The 22,162-nt window shown below is 42.3% G+C and overlaps 1 protein-coding gene across 3 annotated transcripts in view; it reads left to right on the forward strand.

Annotated features, from left to right (window-relative positions):
- Window positions 1-17,276, forward strand: part of LOC134336477 (transient receptor potential cation channel subfamily V member 6-like) — a 71,605-nt gene extending 54,329 nt beyond the window's left edge. For all 3 annotated transcript variants that reach the window (XM_063030739.1, XM_063030740.1, XM_063030741.1), the window contains 2 exons: window positions 6,223-6,329; window positions 16,215-17,276. In XM_063030739.1, the coding sequence (XP_062886809.1) occupies window positions 6,223-6,329; window positions 16,215-16,437 (330 nt within the window). In that variant the 3' untranslated portion in view covers window positions 16,438-17,276. The remainder of the gene's footprint in view (window positions 1-6,222; window positions 6,330-16,214) is intronic.
- The last annotated feature ends 4,886 nt before the right edge of the window (window positions 17,277-22,162 follow it).

Here is a 22,162-nt window from a genome sequence, read left to right on the forward strand (position 1 = left end):
CTGAGTCAGTTTTTCGGAATTTTAGCTGGAGATCTTTGCTAAGGAACATAGTGGCTACTATCTCAGCCCAAGATGTTGACTATCCATTTCTCTGAGTAGATGCTGCCAGACCTGCTGAATTCCTCTGGCGTTTTGTGTGTAGTTATAGAGTATTAAATTGTCACTCTTAGTGTTTTCTGTGTTCTTTTACTTTTGCTCTCTCTCATCTTTACTTTGTTTTTTTTTCCTCCTTGTTGTTCCAAGTCAAGAAGAAGTTTAAGATCTACCCTCAGATTCAGATAACAGGAATGGATTTTACCAGATATGATATTTAGGATAGTTGTTAGAGGTATTTGCCAGTGAGGGTAGGAACAGGATGATTTGGCAGATAAATGCGTGGCTGAGAAGCTGTTGTAGAGGGCAGGGCTTCATGTTCCTGGATCATTGGCATTTCTTCTGGGGGGAGGTATGACCTGCTCAAAAGTGATGAGTTGCACCTGAACCCGAGGGGCGACCAACGTTTTTGTGGGCAGGTTTGTTAGAGCTGTTGGGGAGGGTTTAAAAACATTAGGGATGCGGAATCAAAAAGGATAGCAAGTATGGTACTCAAGGCGTTTTATCTAAATGTGCATAGTATAAGAAATAAGGTTGCTGATCTTGTTGCACTATTACAGATTGCCAGGTATGATGTTGTAGCCATCACTGAATCATGGCTGAAGGATGGTTGTAGTGGGAGCTGAATGTCCAAGGTTACACGATATATCAGAGGGATAGCATAGGGGGTGATGTGGCTCTACTGGTAAAGAATAGCATCAAATCAGTAGAAAGATGTGACATATGGGTTGAGTTAAGAAACTGCAAGGGTAAAAGGATGTTGATGGCAGTTATATTTTTTTAGATTAGATTATGAGGACACGCAGTCCTCTTTTATTGTTATTTAGTAATGCATGCATTAAGAAATGATACAATGTTCCTCCAGTATGATATCACAGAAACACAAGACAAACCAAGACTGAAAAACTGACAAAAACCACTAACAGTTACAACAGTGCAAAACAATACTGTAATTTGATAAAGAACAGACCATGGGCATGGTAAATAAAAGTCTCAAAGTCTCTCGAAAGTCCCATCACCTTACGCAGATGGTATAAGGAAGAAAAACTCTTACTGCCATAAAACTCCAGCGCCGCAAACTTGCCGATGCAGCACCCTGGAAGCACCCGACCACAGCCGACTCTTGAGTCCGTCCGTAAACTTCGAGCCTCCAACCAGCCCTCCGACACCGAGTACCGAGCACCATTTCTGCTAAGCGCTTCAACTCCGGCCCCGGCAACAGGCAATAGGCAAAGCTGAGGATTTGGGGCATTCCCCTCCGGAGATTCTTGATTGCACAGTAGCAGCCGCAGCCTATATGCAGACCTCCCAACAGTAGCTAGGAGGCGGACCACAGATTACAACAGGAAACAGAAGAGCCATGTGAAAAGGGCAGTGTTATGGTAGTTATGGGAGATTTTAACTTGCAGATCGATTGGGAAAATCAGGTTGGCATTGGATCTTAAAAGTGTGAGTTTGTTGAATGCCTAAGAGATGGCTTTTTAGAGCAGTTTGTCATTGAGCCTACTGGACAGCTATACTGGACTGGTGTTATGTAATGAACTGGAGGTGATTAGGGAGCTTAAGGTAAAGGAGCCCTTAGGTGCAGTGATCACAATATGATTGAGATTAACTTGAAATTTGACAGGGAGAAAGTAAAGTCTGATGTAGCAGTACTTCAGTGGAGTAAGGGGAATTACAGTAGTATGAGAGAGTTGGCCAAAGTAAATTGGAAGGAGCTGCTGGCAGGGATGTCAGCAGAGCAGCAATGGCGTGTGTTTCTGGGGGAAAAGAGGAAGGTGCAGGACATATGTAATCCAAAAATGAAGAAATACTCAAATGGTAAAATAGTACAACGATGGCTGACAAGGGAAGTTTTTTTTTAAAAAATACAGAAAGCGACTTAAAGTCAAATATTTCATTGCTTTTTCCCTTTTCAATGAGATGGATGGGCTTGGTGCAGTGATATCAGCTTCTCAACAGCAGGCTGAACATCGTGGCCTTTTCCCATAGTGCAGGATAGCATTCAGAATTATCTTTCTGCAACCAAAAATCTCAATATGATTTTTTTGAACTTTAGCTTCAGCTCAAAGTCATTTTGTAGTGAGATCAGTTCTTCCTCCTGATCAGTGTTCAGGAATGGATTTATTACCCAATCTGGAATTTGAATTGAGAGAAGTCCTGAAATCTCTCTGACATATCTTCATGCATCTCATCCAGGTGGGCACAGTATACTTGAGGATCATCATCTGGTATTCCTTCTTTCTCTTCCGACTCAGAGTGGCTTGTAAATTGGAAAAGGTCATGATAGCCAATTTTGCACTTAAATAGGGTTAACTTGGACAGAAATGTAGAAATGGCTGATTTGAGTTTGATAAGATTCACATAAATTCCTTGCAGCTGAAGATTGATTTCATTGAACTTTGTGAATAATTCTAACAAATAAGTAATGATATTCCTAATATTCTTGATTTGATTACTGAATGAACCATTGGGGTCTTCAGAGAATTTTATCACAGTTTCAAAAATCATATAGAAGTGTCTCAGGCAATTTCCTTTTAAGAATGATCTGACTTCTGTTTGCAACAACAAGCATTGAAACTGTTTATTGTTCTCAATACAAAGCTCTCGAAATAGTTGAAAATTGAGACTGCGACGACTTTATTTACTGCTGTTATAACAATATTTAATTATTTGTGCGTAGGTAGGTTTTTATCTGACAAGATGCTGTCTGTGCATTACACAGTGAATGATAAATGGGTTAGGTACAGCTTTTTTAAAGAAAGTAATAACCCTATGGAGGCAATCTGTCATTGATGGTGTCCCATTTTGCACAAGCAAGAATGTTGGTGAGAGAAAAGTCCTCTTTGTAAAAATTGCTCAACAACCCCAAATATTGACTTCGCCTTCATATCTTCTTCTAGTCACCTTGCAAATAACAACTCTTGAACCATGCTTTCATCTTTTATAAAACAAAGATAACAAAGAAGCAAAAATTCGTTACCCTACAAAGTTGATTGATACAGCTGCAGAGCAAATTCTGTTGTTGCACAGTGTGTCTCAGACATTTCATCTATTCGTCTTTGAACAGAGCTGTCACTGAACAGAATTGTTTTAATTATTTGGTTTGGTGATTTTTGCAAAACCGTACTCAAACATCCCCTTTTGCCGGCAGAATCTGTTCTTATTTCATTGTATGGAGCTTTCCAGATTTAGCAATGAACAATGAAATGTATTAAGCACATAAACCATCACTGTTTTGTGTGAAGTGCTGGCAAACATGGTTTGAAGTGTTTTCCATTTCTGAAAGTTTTCATAAAGTATTTTCCAGATACTCCACTCTATACTGTTAACGCTTATTTTTCATTTGGTCTGCTTCTGCCATTTTCATTATGGATTCACACCCACAGTCAATCTCCTATTGTTTAAGTCCAACCTCCCGTGCTGCGATCAAAAAAGGGGAAAGTTACGATGTCATCATAGCTCAGGAAAAAATGACTCTCTACCTGAAAGTACATAAAGTGGAGGTAGGAATATCTCAGTTAGGCTGTGGCCTAGAGAAATGCGATCAAGATCATTCAAGAGGACAGATTCTGAACTTAACCCCATTGAACGTCATTCCCTAATACACATGAATTGCATCACTGCATGATTAGAGTATGGGAGTATGTGTGGCATGATTTCTTCAGTCCAGGTTTCTCATGATATGCCAAATATAGAAGAGTCACATTGCTTTCCAACAGCTGTCACACTGTTCAATCAAAGTCGAAGACAACAGTGGGTTAGCAAGAAATGGGTTGATTACGTGATTATTATAATCAATTATGAGTATCAAATACTTATAATAAATATTTAATTTCTTAAATTAAGACTGTAATCCCTCAGCTGCTCTCCTAGCTACCGAGTGCCACTCCACCATCCCCAGAGGTGTGGTGGGGCGATATCACCCACTATGAGAACCACTTGTGTAGACCACCTGAGAGGTTGCATTTTGTGAATAGTACGTTGTAAAAGATGCATATCCCAGAGTCATAGAAAAGTATAGTACAGAAACAGGCCATTTGACCCATCTCATCCGTGCCAAACCATTTAAGCTGCCTATTCCTATTAACTTGCACCAGGACCATAGCCCTCCATACCCTGATCACCCATGTACCTATTGAAAGTTCTCTTAAACTTTGAAATTGAGCTCACATGCACCACTTGCGCTGGCAGCTTGTTCTACACTCTTACATCTCTCATTGTTCCTCTTAAACTTTTCACTTTTCACCTTTCACCCTTAACCCATGACCTCTGGTTACAACCCACCCAACCTTAGTGGAAACAGCCTGCTTGTATTTACCTTATCTAAACTCCTCATAATTTTGTATACCTCTATCAAATCCCCTCTCAATCTTGGCTACATTCTAAGGAATAAAGTCCTAACCTATTCAATCTTTCTTTATAACTCGGACCTGAGTTATACAGACCCAGTAACATCCTTGTAATTTTTCTCTGTACTCTTTCAACCTTATTTATATCTTTCCTGTCGGTAGGTGATGAAAATTGCACACAATGCTTCAAATTAGGCCTCACTGATAATCTTATACAACTTCAACATAACATCCCATGACCTGTATTTTGATTATGAAAGCCAATGTGTCAAAAGCTTTCTTTATAACGCTGTCTCCCTGTGATGCTACTTTCCATAGATTATGGACCTTTACTCCCACACCTCCTCGTTCAACCACACTCCACAGAGCTTGAGAATCAGTATCCAGTCTGTTATCACTGACTTTTATAGTGGCGGTACAGTGCAAGGTGTAAAATTGCCATAAATTACAAATATATGTAAATGGTGCAGGGGAAAAAAAGAATTAATGAGGTAGAGTTCAGAAATATGATGGCAGAGGAGAAGAAGCTGTTTCTGAACTAGGAGAGTGTTAGTTTTCAGGCTCCTGTACCACCTCCCTGATGGTAGTAATGAGAAGAGGGCATGTTCTGGGTGGTGAGGGTCCTGATTGATGGATGCCATCCTTCTAAATCTCCATCTCTTAAAGAAGTCCTTAGTGGGGAGAATTGTACCTGCGATGGAGCTGGTTGAATCTACAACCATCTGCAGTCTCTATGCTTGGGAACCTTCATACCAGGCTGAGATGCAGCCAATCACGATTCTCTCCTCTGTACGTCTCTAGAAATTTATTTGAGAGGGAGGGAGAGGTGGTGGGGGGGGGTGGAACAGAGGACAGAAGGAAAACAAAAGGCAAAGATGGAGCAGTTAGTTGGATCGAAAGCAGTTTGGTTCTGAATACTGACCAAGAAGGAGTTCCCTGTCATGCGGAGACTGGCCAAAGTCTGTGACATCAGCTGTTTCTCAGCCAGACAAAGAGGGAGGAGGAAAGTCAAGATAGGGAATTCTATAGTTAGGTGGATGGACAGGGGATTTTGAGGGGATTTTGTTGATGCAGAAGTGACAGCAGACGATATATTGCCTGTCTGCTCCTGCGGTCAAAGATGTCACTTCACAGCTGTAGAACATTCTGGAAGGTGAGAGATGAACAAGCAGAAGTTATGGTCCACGTCAGTACTGATGATATAAATAGAAGAGAGGATAAGCTTCAGCAGATGAGTTGCAAGAGTTCGGAAGAGTGACAAGATCTCAGTGCTGATAATCTTGGATTACTGCTGGTGACATATGCCATTGAGCGGTGAGGTCGCACAACAGTGAAGATGGGTACATACAGTAGGTGGAGAGTTGGCATTGAAAGAGGGTCTTTAGAGTCCTGAGGCATTGTGATTAATTGTGGGTAAGGTGAGACCCATCAGGTCAGACAGGGAGCACTTCAACAGGGAAGACACACCTTACCTTTATGGGCAGGCCTGCTGATGCTGACAGAAAAGGTTTAAGCAAGAACTAGGAAGTAGGAAATTTAACAAAGATTCAGAATTAGAGAAACAGAATTGGAAATATAAGGAAGAAAATTAATTAGAGAATTTAGAAACCATAAAAGATTCAGACTGATCTTGTTTTTAAACTTTATTAGAATTAATTAGTACATATCAGCACTACAGATTTAATATGTGCCAAATCACGTGAATTGCCTGGTGAGTCTCAACCTGTACTTTATCCTGGTACTGTGTTTTAATACCTGATCTTTGTTGAATTCTAAGGTTGTTGCCACAGTTCTCCTCCTTGAGCGGCGACTCCCAACCTGGTTGTTTCCTCGTCTGGGAATTTGTGGAACACAGTATGGACTTGGAGATAGCTGGTATATGTGGTAAGTTCAAAGGTCACTATTTGTCCAGAAGGATGTGCTCATAGAAACCATAGAAACCATAGAAAAACTACAGCACAGAAACAGGCCTTTTGGCCCTTTTTGGCTGTGCCGAACCATTTTCTGCCTAGTCCCACTGACCTGCACATGGACCATATCCCTCCATACACCTCCCATCCATGTATCTGTCCAATTTATTCTTAAATGTTAAAAAAGAACCCGCATTTACCACCTCGTCTGGCAGCTCATTCCATACTCCCACCACTCTCTGTGTGAAGAAGCCACCCCTAATGTTCCCTTTAATCTTTTCCCCCCTCACCCTTAACCCATGTCCTCTGGTTTTTTTCTCCCTTTGCCTCAGTGGAAAAAGCCTGCTTGCATTCACTCTATCTATACCCATCATAATTTTATATACCTCCATCAAATCTCCCCTCATTCTTCTACGCTCCAGGGAATAAAGTCCTAACCTATTCAACCTTTCTCTGTAACTGAGTTTCTCAAGTCCCGGCAACATCCTTGTAAACCTTCTCTGCACTCTTTCAACCTTATTTATATCCTTCCTGTAAACTGGTGACCAAAACTGAACACAATACTCCAGATTCGGCCTCACCAATGCCTTATACAACCTCATCATAACATTCCAGCTCTTATACTCAATACTTCAATTAATAAAGGCCAATGTACCAAAAGCTCTCTTTACGACCCTATCTACCTGTGACGCCACTTTTAGGGAATTTTGTATCTGTGTTCCCAGATCTTTTTGTTCTACTGCACTCCTCAGTGCCTTACCATTAACCCTGTATGTTCTACCTTGGTTTGTCCTTCCAACGTGCAATACCTCACACTTGTCAGGATTAAACTCCATCTGCCATTTTTCAGCCCATTTTTCCAGCTGGTCCAAGTCCCTCTGCAGGCTCTGAAAACCTTCCTCACTGTCTACTACACCTGCAATCTTTGTATCATCAGCAAATTTGCTGATCCAATTTACCACATTATCATCCAGATCATTGATATATATGACAAATAACAATGGACCCAGCACGGATCCCTGTGGCACACCACTGGTCACAGGCCTCCACTCGGAGAAGCAATTCTCCACTACCACTCTTTGGCTTCTTCCATTGAGCCAATTTCTAATCCAATTTACCACCTCTCCATGTATGCCTAGCGACTGAATTTTCCTAACTAACCTCCCATGCGGGACCTTGTCAAAGGCCTTACTGAAGTCCATGTAGACAATATCCACTGCCTTCCCTTCATCCACTTTCCCGGTAACCTCCTCGAAAAACTCCAGTAGATTGGTCAAACATGACCTACCATGCACAAAGCCATGTTGACTCTCCCTAATAAGTCCCTGTCTATCCAAATGCTTGTAGATTCTGTCTCTTAGTACTCCCTCCAATAACTTACCTACTACCGACATTAAATTTACCGGCCTATAATTTCCCGGATTACTTTTCGATCCTTTTTTAAACAACGGAACAACATGAGCCACTCTCCAATCCTCTGGCACCTCACCTGTAGACAGCGACATTTTAAATATTTCTGCCAGGGCCCCTGCAATTTCAACACTAGTATCCTTCAAGGTCCGAGGGAACACCCTGGTAGGTCCCGGGGATTTATCCACTTTAATTTTCCTAAAGACAGCAAGCACCTCCTCCTTTTCAATCTGTACAGTTTCCATGATCTCACTACTTGTTTCCCTTAATTCCATAGACTTCATGCCAGTTTCCTTAGTAAATACAGACGCAAAAAACCTATTTAAGATCTCCCCTGTTTCCTTTGGTTCCGCACATAGCCGACCACTCTGATCTTCAAGAGGACCAATTTTATCCCTTACAATCCTTTTGCTCTTAATATACTTGTAAAAGCTCTTTGGATTATCCTTCACTTTGACTGCCAAGGCAACCTCATGTCTTCTTTTAGCCCTCCTGATTTCTTTCTTAAGTATTTTCTTGCACTTCTTATACTCCTCAAGCACCTTATTTACTCCCTGTTTCCTATACATGTCATACAACTCCCTCTTCTTCTTTATCAGAGTTGCAATATCTCTTGAGAACCAAGGTTCCTTATTCCTATTCACTTTGCCTTTAATCCTGACAGGAACATACAAACTCTGCACTCTCAAAATTTCTCCTTTGAAGGCTTCCCACCTACCGATCACATCTTTGCCAGAGAACAACCTGTCCCAATCCACGCTTTTTAGATCCTTTCTCATTTCTTCAAATTTGGCCTTCTTCCAGTTCAGAACCTCAACCCTAGGACCAGATCTATCCTTGTCCATGATCAAGTTGAAACTAATGGTGTTATGATCACTGGAACCAAAGTGCTCCCCTACACAGACTTCCGTCACTTGTCCTAGCTCATTTCCTAACAGGAGAGCCAATATTGCATCCCCTCTAGTTGGTCCCTCTATATATTGATTTAGAAAACTTTCCTGAACACATTTTACAAACTCTAAACCATCTAGACCCCTAACAGTATGGGAGTCCCAAACAATATATGGAAAATTAAAAGCCCCTACCACCACAACTTTGTTTCCTGCAGTTGCCTGCTATCTCTCTGCAGATTTGCTCTTCCAATTCTCGTTGACTATTGGGTGGTCTGTAATACAATCCCACTGATGTGGCCATACCTTTCCTGTTTCTCAGCTCCACCCATAAGGACTCAGTAGACAAGCCCTCTAATCTGTCCTGCCTGAGCACTGCTGTAATATTTTCCTTAACAAGCAATGCTACTCCCCCACCTTTCATTCCTCTGCCTCGATCACATCTGAAAAATCGGAACCCTGGAATATTAAGCTGCCAGTCCTGCCCCTCCTGTAGCCAAGTTTCACTAATTGCTATAACGTCATAATTCCACGTGTCAATCCATGTCCTCAACTCATCCACCTTCCCCGCAATACTCCTAACATTGAAATATATACACCTCAGAAGATTTTTACCACCACTCACAACCTTTCTATCAGCGGATTTGCTTGAACTTTTAACAGCATTTATTTTCACCCCAGCCATACTGTCAGCCCTGGCACTCTGGTTCCCATCCCCCTGCAAATCTAGTTTAAAGCCTCCCCAATAGCGCTAACAAACCTCCCTGAAAGGATATTGGTCCCCTTGTAGTTCAAATGTAACCCGTCTCTCTTGTACAGGTCCCACCTGCCCCAGAAGAGGTCCCAATGATCCTGAAATCTGAAACCCTGCCCCCTACACCAGTTCCTCAACCACTTGTTCATCCTCCAGCGCATCCTATTCTTACCCTCACTGGCACGTAGCACAGGTAGCAATCCTGAGATTACCACCCTTGAGGTCCTGCTTTTCAACTTCCTACCAAGCTCTCTATACTCACTCTCCAGGACCTCCTCACTCTTCCTTGCTATGTCATTGGTACCGATGTGCACCACGACATCTGGCTGATCACCCTCCCATTTCAGAATGTCATGCAAGCGATCAGAGACATCCTTGACCCTGGCACCTGGGAGGCAACAAACCATCCTGGATTCTCTGTCACGACCACAGAACCTCCTATCTGCACCTCTAACTATCGAGTCCCCTAACACTACTGCTCTCCTCTTTCTCCCCCCTCCCTTCTGCACTGCAGAGCCAGACTCAATGCCAGAGATCCAGCTACTGCAGCTTGTCCCAGGTAAGTTATCCCCCCCAACAGTATCCAATGCGGTATACTTGTTGTTGAGGGGAATGGCCACAGGGGAACCCTGCTCTACCTGCCCTTTCCTCTTCCCTCGCCTGACAGTGACCCAATTTCCTGTCCTCTGCTCCTTTGGCGTAACTACCTCCCTGTAGCTACTATCTATAATCTCCTCATTCTCCCGAATGATCCGGAGGTCATCCAGCTCCTGCTGCAGTTCCCTAACGCGGTTTGTTAGGAGCTGCAGCTGGATGCACTTCTTGCATGTGTCGTTGTCAGGGACACTGGAGGGCTCCCTGACTTCCCACATCCTGCAAGTGGAGCATTCCAACATCCTGCCTGGCATTCTCTCTACTCTAAACAATCTGAACAAAAACTTACCGGAACCTACCCTGGCCTCTGCCTGTTCTCGCCAAAGCCATCCCACTTTGACTCAGTCCGCTCCGACGATGGCCGCTACAACGATGGCCGCTGTATATGGTGGTCTGCTTTTTAAACCTTGGCGCGCTATGTCACGCGCCTGCGCAGTGCAGACCCTTCTCCCCGAGTAGTCTTTTAAAAAAAAACGATTTTTTCTACCCGATTTCTTCACTCCCTTCTTCTCAGCTGCTTGCTTCGACTGAAACAAGAACGGTTGAAAATTTCTCTCTTTAAACCTTGGCGTGCTACGTCATGCACTTGCGCAGTGCAGACCCTTCTCCCCGAGCAGTCTTTAAATTCAGCAGATTAAGACATATAACATAAATCAAAAGAACTGCATATATTGAAAAAGTGAAGTGAAAACCTGAGGTTGATGGATGCTTGAAACACTCAGTAAGTCAGGCAACTTTTGTGGAGAGAGTGAAATAGTGTTAATATTTCAGGCCCAGAACTCTCTATCAGTACTGATAAATGATACCAGACATAAGGTGTTAACTGTTTCTCTTTCCAAGGATAAATGTACAGTTTTCTTTGGTATTGATTTCATTCAAGATATATATTAACCAAACTGATTATGCCTTCCATTTAAAGCCATTTACAGGCCCTTCCCGGGTTTACAATAGCTAACTTTAGTATAACCATACATATGAGCAAGCTCCTATAAAAATATTAAACTCAAATGAGAACTAGACTTGTCAGAAAAAATGCCTACATGTAATGTCCCCACAGTATTCAAGTACTATCGATCTTTAGGACAGGCTGCCAGTGAGAGGCCACTTAGGATGTCAGGGTTCAGAGTTCAATTCTGACATCATCTGTAAAGAGTCTATACATCCTCCCTGTGGAATATGTGGGTTTTCTCCATGTACTTCCTCCCACAGTACCAAAGACATACTGGTTGGGAAGCTAGCTGGTGATTGTAAATTTTCCCCTGATTAGGCCAGCATTGAATTGGGGTTCCTGTGGCGATGTGTTGAATCTCTAAATAAATAAAATAAAACTGCATTTAAAAAATAGCTTCTACTGATACTTCAAACACATTGAAACCAGCCAATTAATGTGGGATAGTTTATTTCTGTACCATTGCAGCCATGCAGGGAAAGACAATAAATAAACATCGATGTTAGTTGGCCTTCATTAATACCATTCATTACAGCACCATTGACATATAATTACTGTATCGTGAAATATTATGTATTTTCCAACTTGTGGACCATAGTAAAGATGGAACCCATTTTTAACCCAGTGACAGACTGTACAAATCTGAGACTTACTGATTTTAGGGATTAGACACCAATATCATTGAAGAGGGATCATAAAGTCAAAGACACCATGTTGACCTCAGTGCCCACCCAGCTAGTCCCAATTTCCTGCATTTAGTAGTCCCCTCTCAGCTCCACCCACCACGTGCCCACCCAAGTGCTTTTTAAAGAATAATATTGTACCTGACTTAATCACTCTTTCTAGCATCTCATTCCATATGCACACCATCCTCCATGTGAAAAAGTTGCCATTCAGGTCCCTTTTAAATCTTTTCCCTCTCACCCTAAATCTCTGCCCCTCTAGTTCTGATCTCCCCTAACCTTGGGGAAAAGACTATTACCATCTACCTATCTATGCCTCTCTTCATTGTAAACATTTCTATAAAGTCACCCCTGATTCTCTTACATTTAAAGGAATAAATTCCTAGCCTGGCTCACCTCTCCCTATAATTCAGGTCCTCTAGACCTGGCAACATCTTGTAATTTTTTTCTGTACTATTTATAGTTTAGCTACATCTTTCCGACAACAGGGTAACCAAAACCGTACACAGTACTCCAAGTGCAGCCTCACCAATGACTTATACAAATGCAACATCATGTCCCAGCTCCTACACTCAATGCCTGATGGATGAATGCCAATGTACCTTTTTCATAACCCTCTCTACCTGTGATGCACTTTCAATGGATTATCCACTTGTACTCATAGGTCCTTGTGTTCCATTACACACCAGAGTACCCTACCAATCATAGCATGTCTTCAGGTATTTGACTTTCCAAAGTACCTCGCACATGTGTGTATTGGAATCCACTTGCTACCCCTCCAACCACTTCCCTAACTGATCAAGATCCATTTATAATCTACAATAACCTTCTTCACTATGATTAACACCTTTGTCATCTCTAAACTTATTGATCCAGCCTTATGCATTTGCATCAAAATCATCTCTACAAATAACAAATAACAAAAGTCCCAACACCATCTCCTGCAGCACATCACGAGTCATTAGCCTTCATTCCAAGAAACAGCCATCAACCAATATCATCTCCTTCTCAACTCAGAGCCAACTTTGAATCCAACTAACTAGCCCTTCCTGAATTCCATGGAACTTCCAGAACAGCCTACCATGTGAGAACCTTTTTAAACAACTGAACAGGACCAGAATATCAAAATAAAGATGTAATGGTGAGACTTCGTAAGGCACTAGTGAGGACTAGTGAGGCCTCAACTGGAGTATTGTGAACAGTTTTGGGCCTCTTATGTCCTCCTCGCTGACAATCAACACTGGTGCACCTCAGGAGTGTGTGCTTATCCCACTGCTCTACTCTCTCAATACCCATGACTGTGTGGCTAGGCATAGCTCAAATACCATCTATAAATTTGCTGATGAATCAACCATTTCTAGAAGAATCTCAGATGGAGCGAGATATACCAATTAGTGGGGTAGTGTTGCAGCCACAACCTTACACTCAACGTCAGTAAGGTGAAAGAGCTGATAGTGGAATTCAGGAAGGGTAAAACAAAGGAACACATACCAATTCTCCTGAAGTGGAGAGAATGAGCAGTTTCAAGTTCCTGGGTGTCAAGATCTCTGAGGATCTAACCGGGTCCCAACGTATTGATGCAGTTATAAAGAAGGCAAGACAGCAACTATACTGCAATAGGAGTTTGTAGACCATAAGATAAAGGAGCAGAAGTCGGCCCTTCGGCCCATCGGCCCATCGAGTCTGATCCACCATTTTATCATGAGCTGATCCATTCTCCCATTTAGTCCCACTAAATGGCGGGGGCCTTCTCACCATAACCTTTGATGCCCTGGCTACTCAGATGCCTATCAATCTCTGCCTTAAATACATCCAATGACTTGGCCTCCACTGCTGCCCGTGGCAACAAATTCCATAGATTCACCACCCTCTGACTAAAAAAATTTCTTCGCATTTCTGTTCTGAATCGGTGTCCTTCAATCCTTAAGTCATGCCCTCTCGTACTAGACTCCCCCATCATGGGAAACAACTTTACCACATCCACTTTGTCCATGCCTTTCAACATTTGAAATGTTTCTATGAGGTCTCCCCTCATTCTTCTAAACTCCAAGGAATACAGTCCAAGAGCGGACAAACGTTCCTCATCTGTTAGCCCTCTCATTCCCTGAATCATTCTAGTGAATCTTCTCTGTACCCTCTCCAACGTCATTTCCTTTCTTAAATAAGGAGACCAAAACTGCCCACAGTACTCCAAGTGAGGTCTCACCAGCATGTTATAGAGCCTCAACATCACATCCCTGCTCCTATACTCTATTCCTCTAGAAATGAATGCCAACATTGCATTCGCCTTCTTCACCACCGACTCAACCTGGAGGTTAACCTTAAGGGTATCCTGTACGAGGACTCCCAAGTCCCGTTGCATCTCAGAACTTTGAATTCTCTCCCCATTTAAATAATAGTCTGCCCGTTTATTTCTTCTGCCACAGTGCATAACCATACACTTTCCAACATTGTATTTCATTTGCCACTTCTCTGCCCATTCTTCCAATGTATCCAAGTCTCTCTGCAGACTCTCTGTTTCCTCAGCGCTACCGGCCCCTCCACCTATCTTCGTATCGTCAGCAAACTTAGCCACGAAGCCATCTATTCCATAATCCAAATCATTGATGTACAATGTAAAAAGAAGCGGCCCCAACACGGACCCCTGTGGAACACCACTGGTAACCGGCAGCCAATCAGAATAGGATCCCTTTATTCCCACTCTCTGTTTCCTGCCAACCAGCCAACGCTCTATCCGCGTATGTAATTTTCCCGTAGTTCCATGGGCTCTTATCTTATTAAGTAGCCTCATGTGTGGCACCTTGTCAAAGGCCTTCTGAAAATCCAAATATACAACATCCACTGCATCTCCCTTGTCTAGCCTACTTGCTTTTATATTCTAGTTCGTTGAAATGAATGCTAACATTGCATTTACTTTCCTCACCACTGGCTTTTCCTGCATGTTAACTTTTAGAAAATGCTGTACAGTGACTCCCAAGTCCCTTTGCACCTCAGAGTTTGAATTTTCTGCCGATTTAGAACATAGAAGGTTGAGGGGGTACTTGATAGAGGTATTTAAAATTATGAGGGGGATAGATAGAGTTGACGTGGATTGGCTTTTTCCATTTACAGTAGGGGAGATTCAAACAAGAGGACATGAATTGAGAGTTAAAGGGCAAAAGTTTAGGGGTAACATGAGGGGGAACTTCTTTACTCAGAGAGTGGTCACTGTGTGGAACGATCAAGCAGAAGTGGTTGAGGCAGGATCGATGTTGTCATTTAAGGTTAAATTGGACAACTATATGGACAGGAAAGGAATGGAGGGTTATGGGCTGAGTGCAGTTCGGTGGGACTAGGTGAGAGTAAGAGTTCGGCACGGACTAGGAGGGCCGAGATGGCCTGTTTCCATGCTATAATTGTTGTATGGTTATATGGTTAGAAAATAGTCTACACTTTCATTTTTTCTCCCAAAGTGCTTGACAATACTCTTCACAACCCTGTATTCCACCTGTCACTTCTTTGCCCATTCTTCTAATCTGTCTAAATCTTTCTGCAGCCTCTCTGCTTCCTCAACATTTCCTGCCACTCCACTTATCTTCATATTATCTGCAAATTTGGCCTCAAAGCCATTGATTCCATCATTGACATATAAAATTAAAAAGAAGCACTCCCAACGCTAACCCTTGTGGAACACCACTAGTCACTGGCAGCCAACCAAAAAAAGCTCCTTTTATTCCCACACTATGCCTCCTGCCATTCAGCCAATCCCCTGTCCATGCTAGTCATATAATATCATTGGTTCTTATCTTGTTAAGCAGCCTCATGTGAGGCACCTTATCAAAGGCCTTCTGTCTATCCGGCTTATTATTTCCTCAAAGAATTCCAACAGGCAATAATTTCCCTTAAGGAAACCGTACTGTCTTTGGCCTATTTTATCATGTGCCTCCAAGTACTCTGAGACCTCATCCTTACCAATTGACTCCAATATTTTCCCAACCACTGAGTTCAGGCTAACTGGCCTATAATTTCCTTTCCTCTGCCTCCCTCCTTTCTCGAAGAGTGAAGTGACATTTGCAATTTTCCAGTCCTCCAGAGCCATACCAGAATCTAGTGATTCTTGAAAAATCAATACTAATACCTCCACGATCTCTTCAGCTACCTCTTTCAGAAACCTGATATGAACACCATCTGGTGTAACTTACTTATCTACTTCTGACCTTTCAGTTTCCCAAGCACCTTCTCCTTACAGCAATTGAAGTCACTTCAAGTCCCCTGGCACTCTTGAACGTCCAGCATACTGCCAGTGTCTTCCACAGTGAAGATGGATGTAAAATGCTCATTCAGTTTGTCTGCCATTTCCTTGTCCCCATTGCTACCTCCACAGTGTCATTTTCCAGCAGTTCAATATCTACTCTCACCTCTTTTTTTCTCTTTATATATCTGAAAAAAACCTTTTGTGTTCTATGTTTTTAAGCTCCATGAAATGAACTAGATTTAGTGCTGTGGAGAGCCAGGCTAATATTATGGTTGACTTTTACAGGGTGGATAGCAGGAATGACAACGCTGTCTTGGAGATCCCATCTAACAGCAAGACTGCGGAAATAAAGAGCCAGGATGAAAGGACAGAGAAAGAAGAAGCATTGGTCAAAAACAAAAACAAACAGAGGACTCGCCAGGGGTGGCACATGGTGAGGCAGAGAAGGATGGGCCAGAACACCAGTGATCTGTACAATGAGAGCTACAATGAGGCTGATCACATTTAACATTCCTGGGATGTTTCATTTGCTTTTCTTCTAGTTGGTGGACTCAGTGACAAACTAAACATTGGTAGTTGTGTGTCTGCAGAATATTTGGGTCAATCTTACCTCACTGGCTGAAGATAATCCTCTTTTGGTTTAATTGTAAGTTTCTCAAGAATTATGCTATGGCTATGCATATCTCATGACTACCCACACAGTATCATTCATTAAGAGTGTCTGTCTCAGTTGTATTATATATCCATCTATATGTTGTCCAATATGATCCTATGATTCTCACATCCACAACAGTGCACGGGAACATTAATTCATTATGTTTGTTGACTGAAAAGGCTAGCAGAATTTCAGAAGTGCAAGCAACAAATGTAGATAACTCTCACAATGGAAAAGAATTCTGTGTCCTAAAGTTGTGTTTTTGGAGCGCTGAGCAGGCAGCACATCCTGTCCAAATGTCAGACTGGAGGAACAAGGGAAAAATAGTGTAATTGGGACATCAAAGGACTCAGGCCTCAAGCTGCAGAGTCACTCGCTTTTCAGCCACTAGAGGAGAGGCATCTGAGACATTGTGCTCTACTGGGGGCGGCATAGCGCAGTTGTGATGACTGAAGATTTAAAATGGGCTGAAGGGTTTGCACTATATAAACATACATTGGTCTGGTTGTGTTTTCACTAATCTGTACGTGCTTGTATATGCGAGGACTGGGCCTCAAAGTTAGAATATGCATAGTTTGCATCGTTGTATTTTTACTGATATTCTATATGGGTTTGTCAACATGGACTAGGCATCAAGCCATGGTGTCGCAGGGGGAGGTGGGTGCTGGGACTCCTATTATTTGATTCTAGTCTTGTCTGTGCTTACTGTGTGACTGTTGGTAATGTGTCTTTGCACCTTGACCCCTGTAATAACGCTGTGTTGTTTGGCTGTATTCATGAGTATTCATGCACGGTTAAATGACAATTAAACTTGAATTGAATTGAATCCTTGATTTAAGGAGTTATCATTGTGGTTTACTTTATTTAAGATGCACTAAAAGTCGACTGGAATGTCCATAGGTGTAACTTTTCCCTGAAATGAATGCTATCATCTCTTTAAGAACTGCGTGCTGTAAAGTTGATTACGGTAGCCAAACCGGGTAAGGAAACAAAAGAGAATGGGAGCGGGGGGCATGCAACAGAGCAAGAGCAGAGATAGATAGATAGATATACTTTATTGATCCCGAGGGAAATTGGGTTTCGTTACAGCCGCACCAACCAAGAATAGAGCATAAATATAGCAATACAAAAACCACAAACAATCAAACAACAATATGCAAACTATGCCAGATGGAAATAAGTCCAGGACCAGCCTATTGGCTCAGGGTATCTGACCCTCCACGGGAGGAGCTGCAAAGTTCAATGGCCACAGGCAGGAACAACCTTCCGTGATGCCCAGTGTTGTATCTCGGTGGAATATGCCGGAGTCCAACAGAAAAAAGTTCAATAACCAGTCTACAAACATGTTCCTTGATCGTAATATGAGCAGGATTGCACCATCCATTGTTAAGGAGGGTGTTTCAATGTGAATTGATGATGGACCCTCCACTTCATGGAGCAGGCCTATAGGTCTAGTGCCACTTCTAATGGGATCCTTCACGATCGTCATCAAAGCTGTAGCACTGAAGATGACTGAGAGGAGGAGCTGGAGATACGCCAACACACACTGCAGTCTTTTGCAGGTAGCTCCAAGCCCCAGTGGGCAGCAGCAACATCAGGGTCAGAGAGTGAGATCTCTGATCAGAAGATACACTTCCATTGATGCTTCGATTTGTTCTCTGCTATGAGATTTTTGATACATTGGTGGGATTTATAAATCATAAAATGTATGTCTGTAGGGACACATTAATCCAATAAGATACACAACTTTCAGCCTGATGCAGTCCTCATGGAAATAAGAGATAACAATGAAGACTGAGATTATGATCTGGTCTTTGTTGGGAATTAATCAGTAGATGACAGGCACGTTGATGCCATCTTTTGGAAATATGATGGATGATTCACAATTTATATATAAAAGTGAGTACCAAGGTGTCCAGTTTCTAAAGAACTGAATCTTCTTACTTCCATTGTAATACTTTCTGGTGCGGCAACTATGCATGTTCCAAGTATAAGGAGCACTATGACATTGACTAGAGTCCTCTGGAAGTCTGGGAACTCATTTCCCCAAGATATAATCTGGACCATTTAGGACTGAGTCTGATAGATCAGCATTGGGAACAAGCAATAAGAGACAAGCATCCTGTGTAGGTAGAAGGAGCTAAGTCATAATCTAACAGAATGGTGGCAATGAGTCAAGATGATAAATGTCTTGGGAGAGCTTTAGTATAGAAACCACAGGCCTTCTGGCCAGTAAGGCGAGTGACAAAGTATTCCCAAAGTGGTCTATAACCAGAATCTAATAGTGCTGCAAAGAGCCTCATTGTTCTTGAACACAGTCCTCCAAAAATAAAGGCAACGTACCATACACCTTGTTAACAACCCTATCAACTTAACAGCAACTTTGAGGGATCTATGGAACTGGACTCCAGGATCCTCTCGTTCTTCCACACTGCCAAGATTCCCGCCGTTAACCCTGTATTCAGCTTTCAAATTCGACCTTCCAAAGTGAATCACTTCACACTTTTTCGGGCTGAACTCCGTCTACCACTTCTCAGTCCATCTCTGCATCCAATCAATGTCCAATTGCAACCTTATGGTAGGCTATTAAGATTAAGACTGATGGGATCCATGGAGATCCTTGGATTCAAAATTGGCTTGACCGAAACAGTGTAGGTCCAAATCAGAAACAGGAAGGGAGCAATTACTCTATTGTGAGTATTCTACAGCCCACTACCCCCTACCCTCTTCCCATAGCAACAGAGGTACTAAGAAACAGAGCAGGAGGCAGACTTTAGAAAAGTACAAAAATAACAGTATTGTTGATGGGTGATTTCAACTTCACTAATATTGATGGGCACCTCCTTAGTGCGAAAGGTTTATGTGGGGAAAATTTGTTGGATGTGTCCAGGAAGGATTCCTGACACAATATGTAGACACGCCAACTAGTGGAGAGGCCATACTGGATCTGGTACTTGACACTGAACCAGGTCAGGTGTCAGATTTCTCAGTGAGAGAGCATTTTGGAGACAGTGACCAGAATTCCCTGATGTTTTCCATAACCTTGGAGAGGGATAGGACCATACAGTATGGGAATGTATTTAATTTAAGGGGGGCAGGCGGTGGAATTATGATACTATTAAGTTGAAACTTGGGAGCATAAATTGGGAATGAATGTAATCAGGGAGCACAACAGAAATGTGGACATTGTTTAGGGAGCACTTGCTTGGGGATCTGGATAGATTTGTCCTATCTAGAAAGGGAAAGGATGGTAAGGTAAAAGAAACATGGTTAGCTAGAGGAAGAAAGAAGCTTACTTAAGGTTTAGGACATGTCTCTGGAGAGTTACAATGAAGTCAGAAAGGAGCAGAAGTATGGATTTAGGAGAGCCAGAAGGGGGTTTGAATAGACATTGACGAATAGGATTAAGAAAAACCCCAAGATAATCCACACATTTGTGAAGTACAGGAGGATGGCTAGGGTGGTAGGTAGGACTGATCAGGGATAGGAGAAGAAACATGTTCCTGGAGATGGAGGAAGTAGGGGAAGTCCTTGATGAATAATTTGCTTCAGTATTCACCAGTGAGGGGGACCTTGACATTTGTAAGGAAAGCGTAAAACTGGTTGATATCCCAGAACATGTTGACATTAAGAATGTTTTATGAAATATTAGTATAGATAAGTCTCTGAGGCCAGACAGGAAATCTCCCACATTACTACGGGAAGCAAAGAAAGAAATTGCTGCTCCTTTGGTGATGATATTTTCATCCTCATGGGCCACAGGAGTAGTACCAGATGATTAGAGGGTAGCAAATGTTATTCCTTTGTTCAAGAAAGGGAGTAGTGGTAATCCTGGGAATTATGGACCAGGGAGTCTAAATTCAGTGGTGGGAAAATTATTGGAGATGATTCTTAGGGACAGGATTTACAAGAATTTGCAGAGCATAGTCTGTTTAGAGGTAGTCAACACGGCTTTGTGGCAGGCAGGTCGTGCCACGTGAGCCTGATTGAACGCTTTGAGGATATGTCAAAGCATATTGATCAAAAGTAGAGCAGTGGGTGTGGTGCATATGGGTTGTAGTAAAGCATTCAACAAGGTTCCAGAAAGTCTGGAGGCATGGGACCCAGGGACACTTGGCTGTGTCGATTCAGAACTGACTTGCCCTTAGGAAGCAGAGGGTGGTCATAGGTGGAGAGTATTTGGCTTGTAGGTCGGTTACCAGTGGTGCCACAGCAATCTGTTCCGGGATCCCTGCTCTTTGTGATTTTTATAAATGACTTGCATGAGAAAGTGGAAGAATGGGTTAGTAAGTTTGCAGATGACACAAAGGTTGAGAGAGTTGTTTAGAGTGCAGAAGGTTGTCATAGGTTACAACAGAACACTGATGGCTGGAAAAGGGCAGGTAAAATTTAACACAGATAAATGTGAGGTGTTGCACTTTGGGAGGGCAAATCAGTTTAAGACTTACATGGTGAGTGGTAGGGCACTGAGTATTGTGGTAAAACAGAGGAATCTGGGAATACAGATCCATATTTCCTTGAAGGTGACATCAGAGATAGATAGGGTCATAAAGACAGCACTGGGCACATTGGTCAATTCAAAATATTGAGTATAGGAGTTGGGATGTTATGTCGAAGTTGTTTAAGACTTCAGTGAGGTCTAATTTAGATCATAGAACACAAAACAGTATAGCACAGGAACAGGGTCTTCGGCCCAGAATGTTTTGCCGAACAAATTAAATTAGTAATCAAATGGCCATCTAAACTAATTCCTTCTGTCCATGTCCTTCCATTTTCCTCATATTTATGTGCCTAAATAAAATGTCTCTTAAAAGTCCTGAATGTATCTATCTCTAACAACATCCCCAGCAGTGCATTCCAGGCACCCACTAGACTGTGTAAAAACAACTTGCCTCTCCTTTGAAGTTATCCCTTCTCACCTTAAATTCATACCCACTGGTATTAGCCATTTTAACCCTGGGAAAAAGGTACACTCTACTCTATCTATTCCTCTCATAATCTTATAAACCTCTATCAACCTCTTTCGCTCCAGGGAAAACAGCCCAACTTTGTCCAACTTCTTGATAGAGCATATGCCCTCTAATCCGGGCAACATCCTGGTAAACTGCTTCTGCACCCTCTCAAAAGCCACAACATCCTTCCTATAATGGGACAACAAGAACTGTATGCAATACTGCAGATGCAGCCTAACTAGAATTTCTGTTACTATTTCTGTGACTTTTGAACCCAATGCCTCAATTAATAAAGGCAAGCATGCCTTATAGAAAAACATAGAAAACCTACAGCCCACAATGCCACAATGCTGTGCTGAACATGTACTTACTTTAGAAATTACCTAGGATTACCCATAGCCCTCTATTTTGCTAAGCTCCATGTGTCTATCCAGGAGTCTCTTAAAAGACCCTATGGTATCCACCTCCACCATCATCACCAGCAGCTCATTTCATGCACTCACCACTTTCTGCCTTATGCCTTCTTAACCACCCTATCAACTTGTGTAGCCACTTTCAGGGAGCTATGAACTAGGAATTCAAGATCCCTCTGCTCATCAACACTGTTAAGGGTCTGTTAAGGAGTG

This window comes from Mobula hypostoma, chromosome 22, assembly GCF_963921235.1.
Source record: "Mobula hypostoma chromosome 22, sMobHyp1.1, whole genome shotgun sequence".
Lineage (NCBI taxonomy): Eukaryota > Metazoa > Chordata > Chondrichthyes > Myliobatiformes > Myliobatidae > Mobula > Mobula hypostoma.